The sequence below is a fragment of the Panthera uncia genome, chromosome A2, assembly GCF_023721935.1.
Source record: "Panthera uncia isolate 11264 chromosome A2, Puncia_PCG_1.0, whole genome shotgun sequence".
Lineage (NCBI taxonomy): Eukaryota > Metazoa > Chordata > Mammalia > Carnivora > Felidae > Panthera > Panthera uncia.
Window position 1 is genome coordinate 22,231,786 of NC_064816.1, and position 15,147 is coordinate 22,246,932.

The following is a 15,147-nucleotide window of genomic DNA, read 5'->3' on the forward strand; positions in this document are numbered from 1 at the left end:
CCTTATTGCAGTTTTGAAGGCCTTTGCATAACTAGATCTGACTAAGCATGCATCTGACTTCTTTGACCAGAGAGGGCTTCTATGCCTTGGAAAATCTGGAAGGCTTCCTTCTTTGCACTGTGTTCTCTGTATCGAGCAATCTCAGTAGTATTTGTGTAGTGATTCAGTGGAAATGGCCATTTTTCCCCAATTCTAAATGTTGGGGTAATATATTATTTCTTACATAAATACTTAAACACTTTAGGAAACTATAGACTAAGACAGGAGTGTTTTTAAAGAGTCACTAGCCTTTATAAATTGTAAATTAAATACTCACACAGTGATATTTTTTGTTACTCAAAGATTTGAGATCTTAAAAAGATATCAATATTGAATGGCAACATAAGTTAAAATAGGCAACATAAATTAAAATGAAAACGAGTCAGTTCCCCCCAAAATTGTCTTTTATATGACTATTTGGAGTTGGTATTGATTCTAGGGAAAGCAGACAATACTCATCTTGGAGCATTTCCTTTGTTTGTTTGTTTGTTTCTTTTTGAGAGAGAGATAGAGAGTATGCGGGCGCATGTGGGAGGGGTAGAGTGGGGGTGGGGAAAGAGAGAATCTCAGCCTCAGCCTGGAGCCCAACATGGGGCTTGACCCCACGAACCATGAGATCATGACCTGAGCCGAAATCAAGAGGACGCTTAACCGACTGAGACACCCAGGTGCCCCATTGGAGCATTCCCTTTGGATGAAATTTGGTTTTTGCATAAAAGGCAAGGAAATAGCTTGTTCTTGAATAATTAAGTGGCAGCCATAGCAAATTCTGGAATGTCCAAGTAACAATACGTTTCCCCTTGCTTTCCCCCCACCCCACAGTGTGCCTCTCTGGATGGCAAATGCTCCATCAGCTGTGATGACGAGGTAAGAGGGCCCCTGGCCCTGTGTCTGCCCTGGTCAAGGGGAGGTGACAGAGGGTGCCTTCTCAAAGAGGAAGTGCCTCTGTAAAAGGAGCCATGTCTGACAGATTACTCTAGACCAAGCTCCAAAAACTCAAGCACATTTGCTTTCTTTTCTTTCTTTTTTTTCTTTCTTCCCCTAATGAAATAGTTTATAAGACTTTGAAAAATGTGCTTAAATGTCCCACGGATGGCACTTTTGGAATTTTGGCATTTTATGGGAAATAATACAAATTGCTGCCATTTGAAGCTCATATGACAAGTCTCAAAGCTTTTGCCCCATATGTTATCTCTTCTCATCCTGGTAGTAACCCAATCAAATGGGTAGGAATGATCATCCCATTTGGCAGAGGGGGAAACTGAGGATCAGAGAAATGGCTTGCTTAATTTCATGTAATAAATGAGATGAAAATGTAAGGAGTTGAAAACTCAGGATTTTTTATTCTAGCATAGTGTTCTCTCCCATACCTCCTTCCCTCCCTTCCTTTCTTTTTATCTCTCTCTCTGTTGCTCTTTTGGGAAGAGGAATTTGAATCCCACCCGTGAGCAATAAGAGAAAAAAATGTACCACTGCCATAAATTTACCCCTCAGACTTATGTTTTCACAGCATTTAATCCTGTACACCCTCTGCCCCATGATTTGGAGCAAGCAGGTATGTAGAGGCCTTCCGTGGTGGCTCAGGTAGCCTTTCTTTCGCTGCAGTAACTAAAACATTAGTCAATACATAAACCAGGACTTATAAATAATCATATTTATATTCCTTCTGGTTACCACAGGGATTCAACAAATCCTAACCAAATATAATGTCAACACAGAAAGCATAGATTAGGAATATATTTCAAAAAAGTAGGCAAAAACAAGGAGAGAAGTATAAAAGGGAAACCGGGATGAAGTTAAACACAAAAGGCTCAGTCCCCAAAGATCATTGTTATATGAATCACTATCCAAAGACTAAAAGCCAATCAATTAGCTTTTGAGCAGAAGTCCAATTTTCTTTGACCATCAGATCGAAAATAATTTTCCTTTAGGAAAGAACATTTTGTGACACCTTATGATCTATGCCCTCTAGTAAGTTAGAGAATGCCATTCAGAAGACACTCAAGAAGCCTCAAACCTCTCCTCTGCCTTTGAGACATTTATTATCATATTGGGGTACTCAGCTCAAGACAACATAGCTCAATAATAATATTGATTAATCAGTGCCACGAGACCCTGTGTTAAGCCCTTCACTCATATAGTAGGTACAATTACTAATCCCAATTTATGGCAAGAGAACTAAGGATAGTTTGTTGGTTAGTTGGGTGACTGGATGGATGGTTGGTTGGCTGGTGGGATGGATGGTGTTTTGGAGAGTTGATTGGTTGATTGGCTCCTGGGTAGTTGGATGGATAGATGGATGAATAGTTAAACAATTTGATGAATAAAACCTGAGGCAGTCATTTTCCTATATCCTCACTGCCTCTGTGCATCCTCACATATAAAAGTAAGTGGGAATGGGTGCCACTAACCAGAGTTAGAAACATCTATTATCTATTTGTTGTTCAATGACTGAATTCACAGGTGATATAGCATGGTGGTTAAACGAGCAGGCTGCAGAGTTAGAACAGCCGGCTTGAAATTGTGGCTCTGACAGTAATGAGCTGTCGACCTTGAGCAAGTTTCTGAACCTCTCTGTGGGGATAGGAATATCCACCTCACAGGGTAATGGCAAGGAATGAATGAGATAATATATGGAAAATGCATGGTACAGTTCCTGGCAAATGGTAAACACTCAATAAAGGTCAGCTATAAACCAAAAATGTCAACAGACTTTTTCTTCCCTTAGAGTTAGTGGCTCCCCTGAATCTAAAACCTCAGACAGCAATGGCATATGCCCTCTAGGAGTATTGGCAGCCTCCCCTGGGCCCAGTGAGCACAGCACATATGCCTTCCTCACCGCTAATGATCTTCTTCAGCGGTCACTGGGATAAGCCCTCCTATGAATGTCATGGAAAGGCCCACATACTTGGAAAATGACACATTGAGTTTGCTCTCATTTCTGAACTTGATCTGATGCTCAAATATCGTCATCCTGCACTGTGAAACTATCATCCATTCCCCATTTTTGACTCTAAGTTTGGCTTCAGGCAACCAGTTGACATAGTTTCACATGGAAATGCCAGTCCTGCTTTCCCACCAAAGTCCCTTCCCACCTTTCAGCACACTCTTTCCATGTCTCATTCTCCTTTCATGACTTTTAATTAAGCCTTTGAGACCATGTCCCTCCCTCTCCCCCAACTGCCCTCAAGTGATGAGGTCCCCATTAAAAACAGCTGTGGGGACTCATTAAGTTCACATGCTCTGGCTTCTCCTCTGCACTGAAGACCTGGCCCAACTCCCTCAGACTTATCAGACACGCTTTGCTTTGGACCCATTCCAGCCCCTCTGTCTCCCTCCATCCGTAGACTCCCTGAGCCCTGGCTGGAGTGCCCTGGGCTGCTGGGTGGAGTCAGTATGGCCAGATATCTTCCCATCTGGAAGAGTAGACATCCTTAGTTGGCCCAGGCGGTGCCTGAGCCATGTGACTTGGAGGGCCTGGCCGTGGGTCTGACTGAAGACTTTGGAGGAGCTCCATTCCATCCTGGGTGAATGTCAACTTGAGAGATCCAGAGGCAGTACTTCACACACTCATTCATTCCCTCCAGACATGTTTCCTAAGCCCTTTTATGTCACCCCTGGGGATCCAATGGGAAGCAGAGTCAGAAATGGCCTCTTTCCTACCGGAACTGACTGATTAGCAGGGAAGACAAGTGTACGTGATTATCCACTGTGATAAGTGCTGTGAATTAAACAAAAGGGGGGATCTGGGAAGGTTTCTCTGAGGAGATAACATGTAGGTCAACTGAAGAGGGAGGAGATGACATTGAAGACCGTGCCTGAAGCCAGAGAAGAGCTTCACGGGCAGAGAATACCATGTGCAAGGCACTGGCGTGGCCGAGGTTACTGCACTCTATGCAAGCGTGGTTGGCATTCGGATGGAAATGGAGAAGGAAAGTCCTGCCCACCTCTAATCTCAGCCTGACCTGTGGCACCGTTGTCTCACACTCTCATTTTCTTCTCCCACTCGTCTTTCCAACAGCCTCCCTCTCCTAATGAGAGCACCAGAATATTTGCAAGGAGAGTGGAAGATGAGAACGTTCTCCCCTACTGGGGCAATTTGGAGGAGATGTTGGGGGCAGTGAGTGGATCTAAAACTTCGTATTCCAGCGCAGCTGCTACCCTTGCTTGTCCAGAGGAGTCAAGATAATAATCAATGACTGGACTTTGTAAGGCCTTGTAGGCATTTCCTCTGGAATCTGAAGGGTCTCCTCGAAGTAGGACAGACTCGGGAAGGGCTAAATCCAAGCCACCTGGTGCCTCCATGTCTAGAAAGACTCCAGTCAGGAGGGGGTTTGACAGTCAGTGCAGTAGCTATTGAGGGCAAGGGCACAGGGGATCCTACCAAGCACTTCTTTCCAAAATAACCACTTTGCAACAAATTGTTTAAAAGACAGTATCTTGGTAAAGATAGTTGGCCAGTGATGAATAGATACATCATGTGGTGTGAAGTAAGGGTCAGACTGCTCTACAGCTAAAATATTAGGGTTGAAATTGTGAGACGTGGAGAAAAGTAGTAAGGAGTGACCCCTTACAGTGCACACCTGGAATGCAGAGACCCAGGCCCTACCCTCAGATGGAAGAACCAGCCCTCCCCCTCTGTCTCTCTTCCTCTCTCTCCCCACAAATGAAAACAACAGGCAGTATGAGACTGGGCTTCTAAGTGAGTTGTTTCAAATCATTGCTCAGCCTGCACCAACCAAACCAGGCAGAAGGCATCCCCCAAAAGAAAAAGGTTAAACAGAAAGCAACAAAGTTCAGCCTACCTGCCTGCACTACCTCTTGCTATGAACAATGGAACAGCTTCCCTTTCTGAGGAACTCTAAATTCATAACATTAGGATACTAATTAGGATAAAGATGGCGCATAGTAGGTGATCAATAAACACTGTTTGCTGAGTGGATGCAAGCACAGGTTTTTGACGACTTACTGTGCCCCGTGCACCTTACACTGTGCTCAGCACTTTGCACTCACCCTCTCATTTAATCTTCTCAACAACCTAACAAAGGGTTCTTGCTAGCTCCACCTTTTAGGTAAGAAACCTGAGACTCACAGTGGTAAAGACTTTGCTCAAGGTCAACTGATAGCAATTGGTCAGAGTCTCTGATTCTGAAGTGGATGTGTTAGCCTGGGGGCTAAAACCACCTTCCGGTTAACACAGCCTTGGTGCTGTGTTTCCTACTCCCAAGTACCCTTCCTCATTGCCTTTCCTTACCACCTGTGACTGCCCAATTCCCATGGCCTCTAACCTCAGGTATCTACCTGATCTGCCTTTGGGACAGGAATCAGACCTCTCTGAGCAATCTTGACTTATCCAATCATCATCAAGAAAGGTTTTTTTTTTTTTGTTTTGTTTTTTAAGGAAATCAAGTTCTCTCTGCCTCTCTTTCTCCCTGTCTGCATTTTTTTTCAAACAACCTCATCCCTACATGTTTTATCAAAGGTGGCTGTCGAATAGGCACTTACAATATCTGTCAAAATGTAGAGCTCTTTCCTCCAAGCCCTTCTGTCTGACTGTCCACCCTCAGGACAGGGTGATAAGTGGACACCTTCTAAGATGCTTGGCTTAGTTTGTGGGGAAAGTAGCATAGTGACAGAAAACTGAGAAAATATCTCCTCTATTTTCTTTTATTGGAGGAAAAGGAGTATGGAGAAGACAACTGAATATTAATTGTTGTAAAGAGACATAGAGAAAACAGTTGATCAGACTGGAATCTGGCAATTCTGTCCTTACTGCCCCATAACCTGGTACTCTGCTCACCTAAGTCCGTGGGCCAACTCACCTACACCACACTTCCCAGTAATCATTTAATCTAAGCACTTGCTGGTAAGGCTGCCTCTTCAGGAAATCATCATAGTCACATTAATGACACAGCATCCTTGATTTTGACCTTGGTTTTTTTTTCAGTGATTTGTATCACAACCTTGGCCATTCTGTTTCTTGCTTAAAAGGGTGACCAAGTATTTTTATAATCAGTGCAAACATGAAATTCAAAGCTACCCATCAATAAGCATGGTCTTCTCTGCCACCAAGTTCCTGTCATGGAATCCTAACTGAAGGGGGGGGGGGGGGGGGGGGGGGGGGGGGAGAGAAATGAATGAAAAAAAATGTTAAATGAAAACATAGCCCAAGAAGTAAATGCCAATTTGTACTTGGTGTAGAAGAAACAAGTGTCATACCTCAGTCCTTACCCAGGAGCCCACCCACTATGTTGGAGCAAAATCTGAGGCACCTGTGAGGAAAGTGGAAGCTGAAGCATATAATCCTCCAGGAGCCTTGGCTGGCCCTCTTGTTCCTCTTTCAATTATTTCTGGTAGGATGTAGACTAATGTGACCCACATGACTGGATCAGTAGTGCATGTGTAGACTATAGGCTAGCAGAGCTCTGGGAGATTGCTCTGGGATAGTCTAACCTGCCAGTGTCTTCCCGTGTGATTGGAGCTACCGCCAGCATCACTTTCATGGACTTCATGGAAGCATCCTTCTTTCTCAAGATTTTCAGTTGACTTTTATATCTATTGGCCTTGTACCTGCTTTGTACTATCCATTATTTACAACATTAGACGGAGAGGTAGTCACCCTATAATAGCAAGAGTACTCATTGGCTAGGCATGTTTGAGTGGAAACTAATTTTATAATTAGGGGTGGAGGTGGGTATGATGACTTTGATTCTCTATGAACTGGGAGGATTTAGTCAAAACCCACACGTGGAGGCCAATTCTGTTCTTGTATATTTATTAATGGAATGGAGGTTAGCCTCCCTTTGCTTCAGTAAAGGATCATGACATTCAAATAAACAAAGATATGGATTTGTCTAACATGACCCAGGGGAGCCTGGCTTAAAACTCATAGGAGTACTAGTGTAATCCACAGCATTGCTGTCCAAGAGAACTTTCTACAGTGATGGAAATGTCCACAGGTATAATCATCAGCCAAGGTAGTGCAAAGCACTTGAAATGTGACTAATGCACCCAAAGAACTAGATATTTAATTTTATTGAGTTTTAATTCACAAAAGAATTAAATTTAAATCTGCATATAGCTAATGGCTGCCATGTTGGATGGCGCAGCTCTATGGGATTGCTTTCATAATGCTATCTTCAAAAGATGGAGAAGGTTTGTCAAGATTCCCACCCAACAGGGCCCAAGTAGTATCCATACAGCTAAAGAGCTTCTTCAAATAGCAAGAGTGGAACCTGGTTACCCAAGTCATTCATTCAACCTTCTTTGGACAACCGAGAAAAACCCGATTACTCACCAAAGCAGCCAACTCTTTTATAAAAGGTGCCAGCATGGCTTTTAAGTTTCTGCTGATTCCCCACCACGACCTAGTAATAAAGGATGAAACTTTCGGACCAACTCATTGCTGGACTTTTGTGCCTGCCTGAAAACAACTCCACAGATAGGCAAATGTCCCAGAAAACACCAGCCCTGTGGTGGCCCGGAGCAAGGGGGAGTTTAGCTCAGGGTAAAGATATGTTACAAATTAAATGTTGCAGTCGGTATGTAAAGCTGCAATAAATAGAAACTGAGTTACATCAAGGATGGAATTAAACCTTAAGTTTAAACCCCACAGCACTGTAATTAAAACTTAGCCTGTAGCAAATCATTCACTTGAGATTAAAGTACTGTGGGGGAAGCAGAGGTTTGGGTTTACCTTGCTGTCTACAATTCATAAGTCTGAGCTACCAAAAGCTAACAGCCCTGCCCCCAAATCCAGCTCCCAATTAAAAACACAGTTTGAAAACCTTTAGGAGGCCTGAGGGGCCCCTTTAACAGAAGTCTGCCCCTTCCCCCCTGCCTAAGTCTATGAACAAATTAAAAAATATTACCTGGTCCCCTGATGGTCTTCTGAGCCGACACAGTGTTTTCATTAATACATCATTAGGGTAATGACATTGTGCTGGCGTTTTGCTTTCAAAACAGCCTGCATTTCAGCCACGACGCATGCAGGCTCGGGGCCTGTGAACACTTTGTTCCTGGGAAATAGTCTTCAGGTCATAGAAAGGGGTGGGGGTGGGGGGTGGGGGAAGGAAGATAAACTGTAATTAATTTTTTAACATGTATTCTTTTTATCCTAATCTGGGATGTTCAAAGCTTCCTTAGTGTTTTGTTTTTGTTTGTCAGTTTTGCAAAGTAAACACTGGGGTTAGCTTAACCATGGCCTCAACTCCTAGAGCCAACAGGCATTTCCAATTTCCCCCCCAAACAACCTACAGTAGGTTTCTCTCAGGTTGGAAGTACGTCATTTTGTGTAAAAGCAGTCGGAGGATCCAAAGTTGAAACTGTGGTATTTTTTTCTTTTCTAGACTGTGAACTGTTACCTCATAGACAATAATGGGTTTATTCTGGTGTCTGAAGACTACACCCAGGTGAGTGAGAAATTTCAACCAACTCAAAGTAAGGAGCTCAGGATGGGCGTAGGTGAGGGGAACAAAGGATGGTGTTAAAACTTTGAGACAATGATCTATATTTAAGAAGTAATAGCAGGAGATTATTAACCCTTATTTCTGTCCCTCTAAAAATATCACAGCCTACTTCTCAGGAGGCCCCAAAGAGTTTTTACCTCCCAGTTGGGGGGTGGGGGTGGGGCAGAGCCCAGGGTCTGCTTTCTCACTCATAAAATGTTCAATTTGTAGAACACTTTGCCTCAAAAGTAGAGGTGCCTTAAAGAGTTTGGACAATTTGAAGGAGGTTTCCTCCTTTTGATATTTAAATACTTTTTCCATATATATACACCACACACACACACACACACACACACACACACATTCCAGCATAATTATTCCTTATGACTTTCTTTCTGGTTTTTGCTTTTTAAAAATCAGTTATCTGGGTTCAGGGATTAACTTGGGCTGTCAACACTCAACACTGAGGGAAAAGGATCCAGAAAGAGAGAAGAAATTTTCTTCATTTGACTGAGCTGTACACAGTGTGAGGCAAGGGAAAAGATATGGGAAGACACTCAGCAATGGGGCCAAGAACAGAAATCTCCGGAAATCTCCACTGTGTTTGGAAATCAAAATAAGAGTTCAAAACAATAGCATTGTAATGGAGAAAACAGGTTTCTCTGTCTTTTTTAAAGTTTATTTATTCGTTTTGAGGGGGTGGTGGGTGGGGGGAGAGAATCCCAAGCAGGCTGTATGTGGTCAGTGCACAGAGCCAGACTCGGGGCTCAAACTCACTAACCATGAGATCATGCCCTGAGCGGAAATCAAGAGTCAGATGCTGAACCAGCTGAGCCACCAGCGTGCTCCAGGTTTCTCCTTTAAAACTATGCACAGAAAAACTTGTTCTGCAATTAGAAATTAAATTAGCCTATTCAGAGATGGTAAAACACAGATGTGTTTAGCAGGGTGGCATGATAAAGGAACATTAGAGAAGGAGGTGCGTGGTCTCTGGGACGTGCTCTCTTCCTTCACTAGTTTAGGGGTGGGGGTGCCTCACATTGCCTGCCTGAGCCTCCTGGTGGGCTCTGTAAAAGGATGATTGACAGCCATTTTATAATGAAGTCCCATTTAAATCATTTGAAATTTTTTAGCAGTCAACACTACGATAGGGCTATTAATGCCTAAATAAATTAGTTAATTGTCCTTAAGTTGCTAAGGAGTCTGACCTCAGTGCCTTGTTAATTTATCAGAACTGGCTCTGGGTCACATGTGGAATTGTGCTTGAATTTCCCTTCTTATCCACGAAAATGTTGTGGGAATCTTAAATGCACCTGTGATGAGAGAAAAGCTACAATGTTAGAAATTAAACTGCCCACAGCCTGTCTCCTCGGATGCTCACCATCACTGGACATTGGACAGTTGGTAAAGATCAGATAGGAGTGAGCCCATGACGTAAAGCCAGTCTGAGAGAGTGCAAGAGCCCAGAGGCCTATGGTAATATGCCTGTTTGGCTGGGAGAAAAAAAACCCAAACTTTCAAGAGTCAGTGGGGCAGGAATCCAAATTAACCACCTTTGAGGAGGAACCCTGTCCTCCCACCAGGATGATGGAGGGCTGAGATAGGAGCCTGGTCCCTGGGGGTTCTCGACCGGCCCACAGTGTGACCCACTCCTACCCAGTCCAGGCCTGCACGTGAGCTCTGCTCCCTGCTGGATCTCTCCCTGGGACAGCCCTGCAGCGATGCCCAGGGAGCCAGCTGACCTGCTCTGCCTGACTTTGTTTGATGTTGTCTGGTTTCCTGCACCCCAATTAGGGTGGTTCTTCATCTAACAACCAGTTCCATTGACACTGGCATATTGACACACACAAAATACAAATGTCCTAGCTCCTCGCTGCAGCACACACTCATAGACTTTGCAAAAGATTCCGATTGTCCCTGGAATGAAAGAGGCAATGCTCCATATTTAGTCAGTGAAATGTCATTTCCTTCTTCTTCCTCTTCTCTTTCGTGACTTTCTGACAAAGTCTTTCTATGCCTTTCTGCCTGAAAACTCCCAGGAGCATGCTTGAGGTCACTCAGTTGTAATTTGAATCGGGATTTAGCTAATACAAAGCCTATGGAATTTATTAATTCAGGCTCTGACGGTAATGCCCTCCACTCACCCCACACAGAAGTTATAAATCCTTAGAGCACCCACCGTAGACATGGGGGTTCTCTACTGGTCTACACTGGCTCATTCCAGGGTGTTGGCAGAAGAAGGCTGTTGTCCCAAGCTCTTTTCAGCTGTACTGCCTACACCCTCTCCCAGGAGACCTGGAGGACTGTGGCTCCAAGAGCCTGGAGGGATGGGCAAGGACGTTAATTTTTCATCCCACCATTCAGAGTATGCAAATCTCAGCCAACACCAAGAGCTGCTGGTCTGAGGCAAAAACATCAATCAGGTGGTGGGGAAGGGCTGCTACGCCCTAAATGCCCTGGGGACGTAGGGGTGAGCCATTAGAGGTCTGATTAAGCCTCTTCAAGGGGCTGGACCCTGGGCTGCCTGATTTGTCCACATGGTAACTGCCCAGGGACACAATTGCGAGTGCTCTTCAGAAAGTGATTTTGAGAATAGATGCATTCTCAACAGCAGGAGATTTATAGGGCCGATGAAGAGGACGGCTACATTTCCCTAAACAGGTCATCCAGGAATTATAAACAATTCTTTTTATTACTGCTTGGGAAGCCCTCTCATAGCCTGTTTCTTTCTACGAAGTAGGGTTTTAATCACAAGAGACTGAGCGCAGATGAAGGCTTACTGCATCTGGGTGGGGGGGGGGGGGGTGTGTGTGTGCGCGCATGTCTGTGCGCGTGTGCGCGCGCATGCGTGTGCATTTCAGTTCCAGCGCTCCGCATGCGGTTTGCAAAGCCGGCGCTCTTTGCACGTGCTGCGTACGGTGGAACCTTCCCGTCAGCTTTCTAGTCTGCTGCGTAATCCCACCACTTCTACTGATTGTGAGGACATACTCCACTTTAATGTGACAGCGCCTTTTGCTCCAGAACACAGAGCTGCGCCCGTTTCTATTCTCTGGTGTTTGGGCACATTGTTTATCTATACTTCCTCCTGGGTCTTCTTTTCTTCCCCGCAGACTGGAGACTTTTTTGGCGAGGTCGAAGGGGCCGTGATGAACAAACTGTTAACAATGGGCTCCTTTAAAAGGTAAGGATTTTATGGTCCCCTGCGCCCCCTGGAAAAGTTTGCCTAAATAAAATAAAACGAACCAAGGTCAAATAAAGCAAGCCCAGACTTGACCCCTGCCTGGTTTGTACCGGTGTTCATACTTCAGAAGATCTTGATGAAATTCGATGCCTCTTGCATGAGTGTTAAGAGTCACAGAAACTCAGCTCACAATGGGTTTCCTGTTCACCCAGAATAGGGTTTATTGGAGGCCAATACTGGAGTCAGAGCCTTCGCTGGGACGCAATGATAGCAGTCTCAAGCAAGTGGCTGCAAAGACATAGGAAATGTTTTCCGCTGGCTAAAAAGGAGGACTGTATTTTGTCTCACATTGGCAAACTGGGGAAGGCTGCTAGAAATCTGGAAATGGGGGATACAAAGTGACAGACACCTGCCGATATAATTTTGTAAAATCAAGTGAAAGGTCTCAAAACCTGCCCCCAGATGGAGGGAAGTTAAAATCTGCTGCTAGAAGAAAACCCAGATGGTGCCCAGTTCTACTGGCACCTCGGTCGTGAGCGCTGTCACTGACCCTAAGTGAAGCTTGTGTATGACAGCTTCCGCTTGGCCCCACTCTCTCCTGGGCAGGATGGCCATGCTTTGGGGGACACCAAAGCCTATGGGAAAAGCCATCTCCCCAAGGAGATCAGGATGTCAGTAATGTCCCCTACCCCACCCCAGAGTCAACAGGAAATGACAGTCTTTGAAGCGGTGCTTTCGTGGGCATATTTGATGCCGTTAAATACATAATAGCAGGCACTACAAGGATGGACCTCAGCTCGCCTGTGAGAACCACTGTTGCTGGTGGGAAAGGCAGGCCCCTAGTCATTACTCCGTGCAGCTGAATGGCCAGGAAGTGTTAGCTCAGGAAATCGGACTTTTGAGCCAGTCAACAAGACCAACTGAGCGCTGTGCTGAAAGCAGGGAATTCAAAAATGATGACCCAATTTTTGAGATTCCATAGCTTGTTTGTGCCAGAAGGAGGGGAAAAAAGAAATGATATAAAAAACTGGCATAACTCCAGCACTTCTGCGCTCTCTGACACTCACTTGCCTGCCCCCAGCCTGCCTGCCGCAGGGTGTTCAATTCCCTTTCTTAAAATTCAAGTGCAGTGTTTTCCTCTTTTGCTACACGTGCTTGAAAACCCTGCTTGGAGCTGGACTTGGGTTGCTGTGGAGTTTTCCAGCGCTTCTTAAAGCTTCCCAGGGCAGCGTCTGGATTGTTTGCCCTGCAGGGCACCACTGGTTGTTCCTATCTGGACATGGATGTGTGTGCATTTGTGTCCTGTTAGTTTGCTTTCGACTCGGTGGGGGAAGACAAAAGATGAGAATAATCACACACGTGTTTCTCATTCAAAAGCATATTTTTCAACTTCTTTAACAAAATCTTTTTTTTTTTTTTTTTCCTTTTCCCTCTTGGATATTCCTTTCAAAAAGCTTGGTGGGAGAAAGAGAAAGGTTGTAGTAGGATTGTAAATCCCCAGTCTTCTCCTTCATGTGATTGAAGCATGGTTGGCATGAATCTAGAACTTTCTTTTGCTGTGAGAGTAGCTAACATATTTGAGAAAAGGGAAGTAGGGACTTGACACAAGTGTAACAGTATCTGTTGTCCTCTGGGAGTTAGCTGACAGTGATCATGGGCTTCTTTGAAGGGGCCCTCACAGGGGCCACCAGAGCAATGAGAGTTTATGTTTATGTTTTGGAGTCAGATGGATTGGATTCAAATCCAGACTCTGACATTTACTAGCTGCGTGCCTTAGAACTGAGTCAAGTTACCTCTCCAAGCTTTGGTTTCCTTATGTGGAAAATGAAGGTGATAATAATAATTACTTCCATGGGATGCTGTCAGAGTTAATGGGGTAATAATAAGCAGAACGCCCGTACCCAGTGCCTGACATATATTAAGGGCTCAGTGATGGCTAGCTGCTGCTGTGATTTGTATCGCTGCGGATCTTTGCTCAGTCTTGGCTTCGCTTTCTGCTTGGCACCAGGTGGTGCTCCTTCTGCATCCACACACCTCACAGAAGGCTTCCCACGCTGCCTGGCGAGGGGGCCTCCAGCGTTGGGGGTGCTGCGGTGCCCCTGCCTTTTACAGCAAGCAGTGTGTCCTCAGAGCATAAGGGTGACAGTCGTTTTGTTCAGGGAAGGCCTGTATTTCAGCAGCACTGAAAAGAGGTAGCCCAAAGTACCTGATGGTGCTCTGGAACAGAAGCTGTGGTCCCCGTGAAAGCGAGCCCCACCCTGGAACACAGGATGCCTGGAGGCTGAATTGCTTTGGGGACGTGATTGAACCCGGGGAAAAGCCCAGGACCCATTCCCTGAATTCACTGACTTCCCATCTTCTCTCCTCTCAGTGTCTTGGACAGTGCCAGGATGGCACAAGGTTTCTTGATTTGATCTGGTTGTATCCAGTCCTAAAACATGAGTTTCACGGACAAGAACCCTACAAACCACCTTCTCCAGAAAGAGCTCACAGGAGAGAACACCATCCCCCTCTGTCTCCTTCCCTTTGTCTCTCTCCCCTGGTCCAGATTTGCGGCCTCTCTCTCTAAAGCAAGATGATGCTTGTTTACATGACAGTGGACTCTTGCCTTGATTGTGTATTCACTTATCTGGTGACCGGATGGCCGTTCTACTTAGCAGCATCATCAGAGGGAAAGAATATCCGCTTCTGTGTCTACAGCACCATGGGGATGGGAAGGAAGCCACAGATTTGTGCAAATTACCAACTCAAGGGAGCTTCAAGAAGGTTCCATGGCAGTGTGTGCAGATAATCTAAGAGACAAAATGGTCATTCGTTGTCACTTTAGCTCAGTCTTTGACTTGACTCTGTCTACCCAGCTTACGTGTGACATAGTATGATGGGCCAAATAATAGCTTCAGCAGTGTGAAAGTAATGGTCACAGTGGCTACCTTCCAGGAGCACCTACCCCCCACCAGACCTGAGCTGCACCTGACAGATCTTACCTCTTGCAGCACTTTCCAGTACTCTGTGGGGCAGGTATAAACAGGACCAGCTGCATAATTTGTAGAGTCCAGTGCAAACTGAAAATCCGGGGTCCCTTGTTCAAAACCTATTAAGAATTTCAAGACCGCCAACAGCAGAATATTCAACGAAGCCTGGGGTCCTTCCAAGTACAGGGTTTTGTGCAATGACACAGGCTGTATGCCCATGACGCTGGCCCTGGGTATAAATATACCCATTTTACAGATGGAAATAATGAGGCTTAGAAAGGTTAAGAAGCTGCCCTAAGTCTCTGTGTAACAGAGCTGGATTCAAACAGCCTGCAGTTTGAGCTCAGAGAGAATTTTCTAGTGTCTGCCCTTAACCTGGTTCTGTGTAGAGTAGCATTGAGTTGTGCATGGATCTTCTTCCTGTTCTGTTTGAGAAGTGAAAGGGAGCTTGAGGAAGATGTTGGCTCAGCAGTGTCTTATCAGGGCAAGCAGGACTTTGAGGATGGGA

At 45.1% G+C, this 15,147-nt stretch overlaps 1 protein-coding gene across 2 annotated transcripts in view; it reads left to right on the forward strand.

Annotated features, from left to right (window-relative positions):
* CACNA2D3 (calcium voltage-gated channel auxiliary subunit alpha2delta 3) overlaps positions 1-15,147 on the forward strand; it is an 895,877-nt gene that overhangs the window by 770,442 nt on the left and 110,288 nt on the right. For both annotated transcript variants that reach the window (XM_049640724.1, XM_049640725.1), the window contains exons 28-30: positions 862-906; positions 8,388-8,450; positions 11,597-11,667. In XM_049640724.1, coding sequence (XP_049496681.1) covers positions 862-906; positions 8,388-8,450; positions 11,597-11,667 — 179 coding nt within the window. The remainder of the gene's footprint in view (positions 1-861; positions 907-8,387; positions 8,451-11,596; positions 11,668-15,147) is intronic.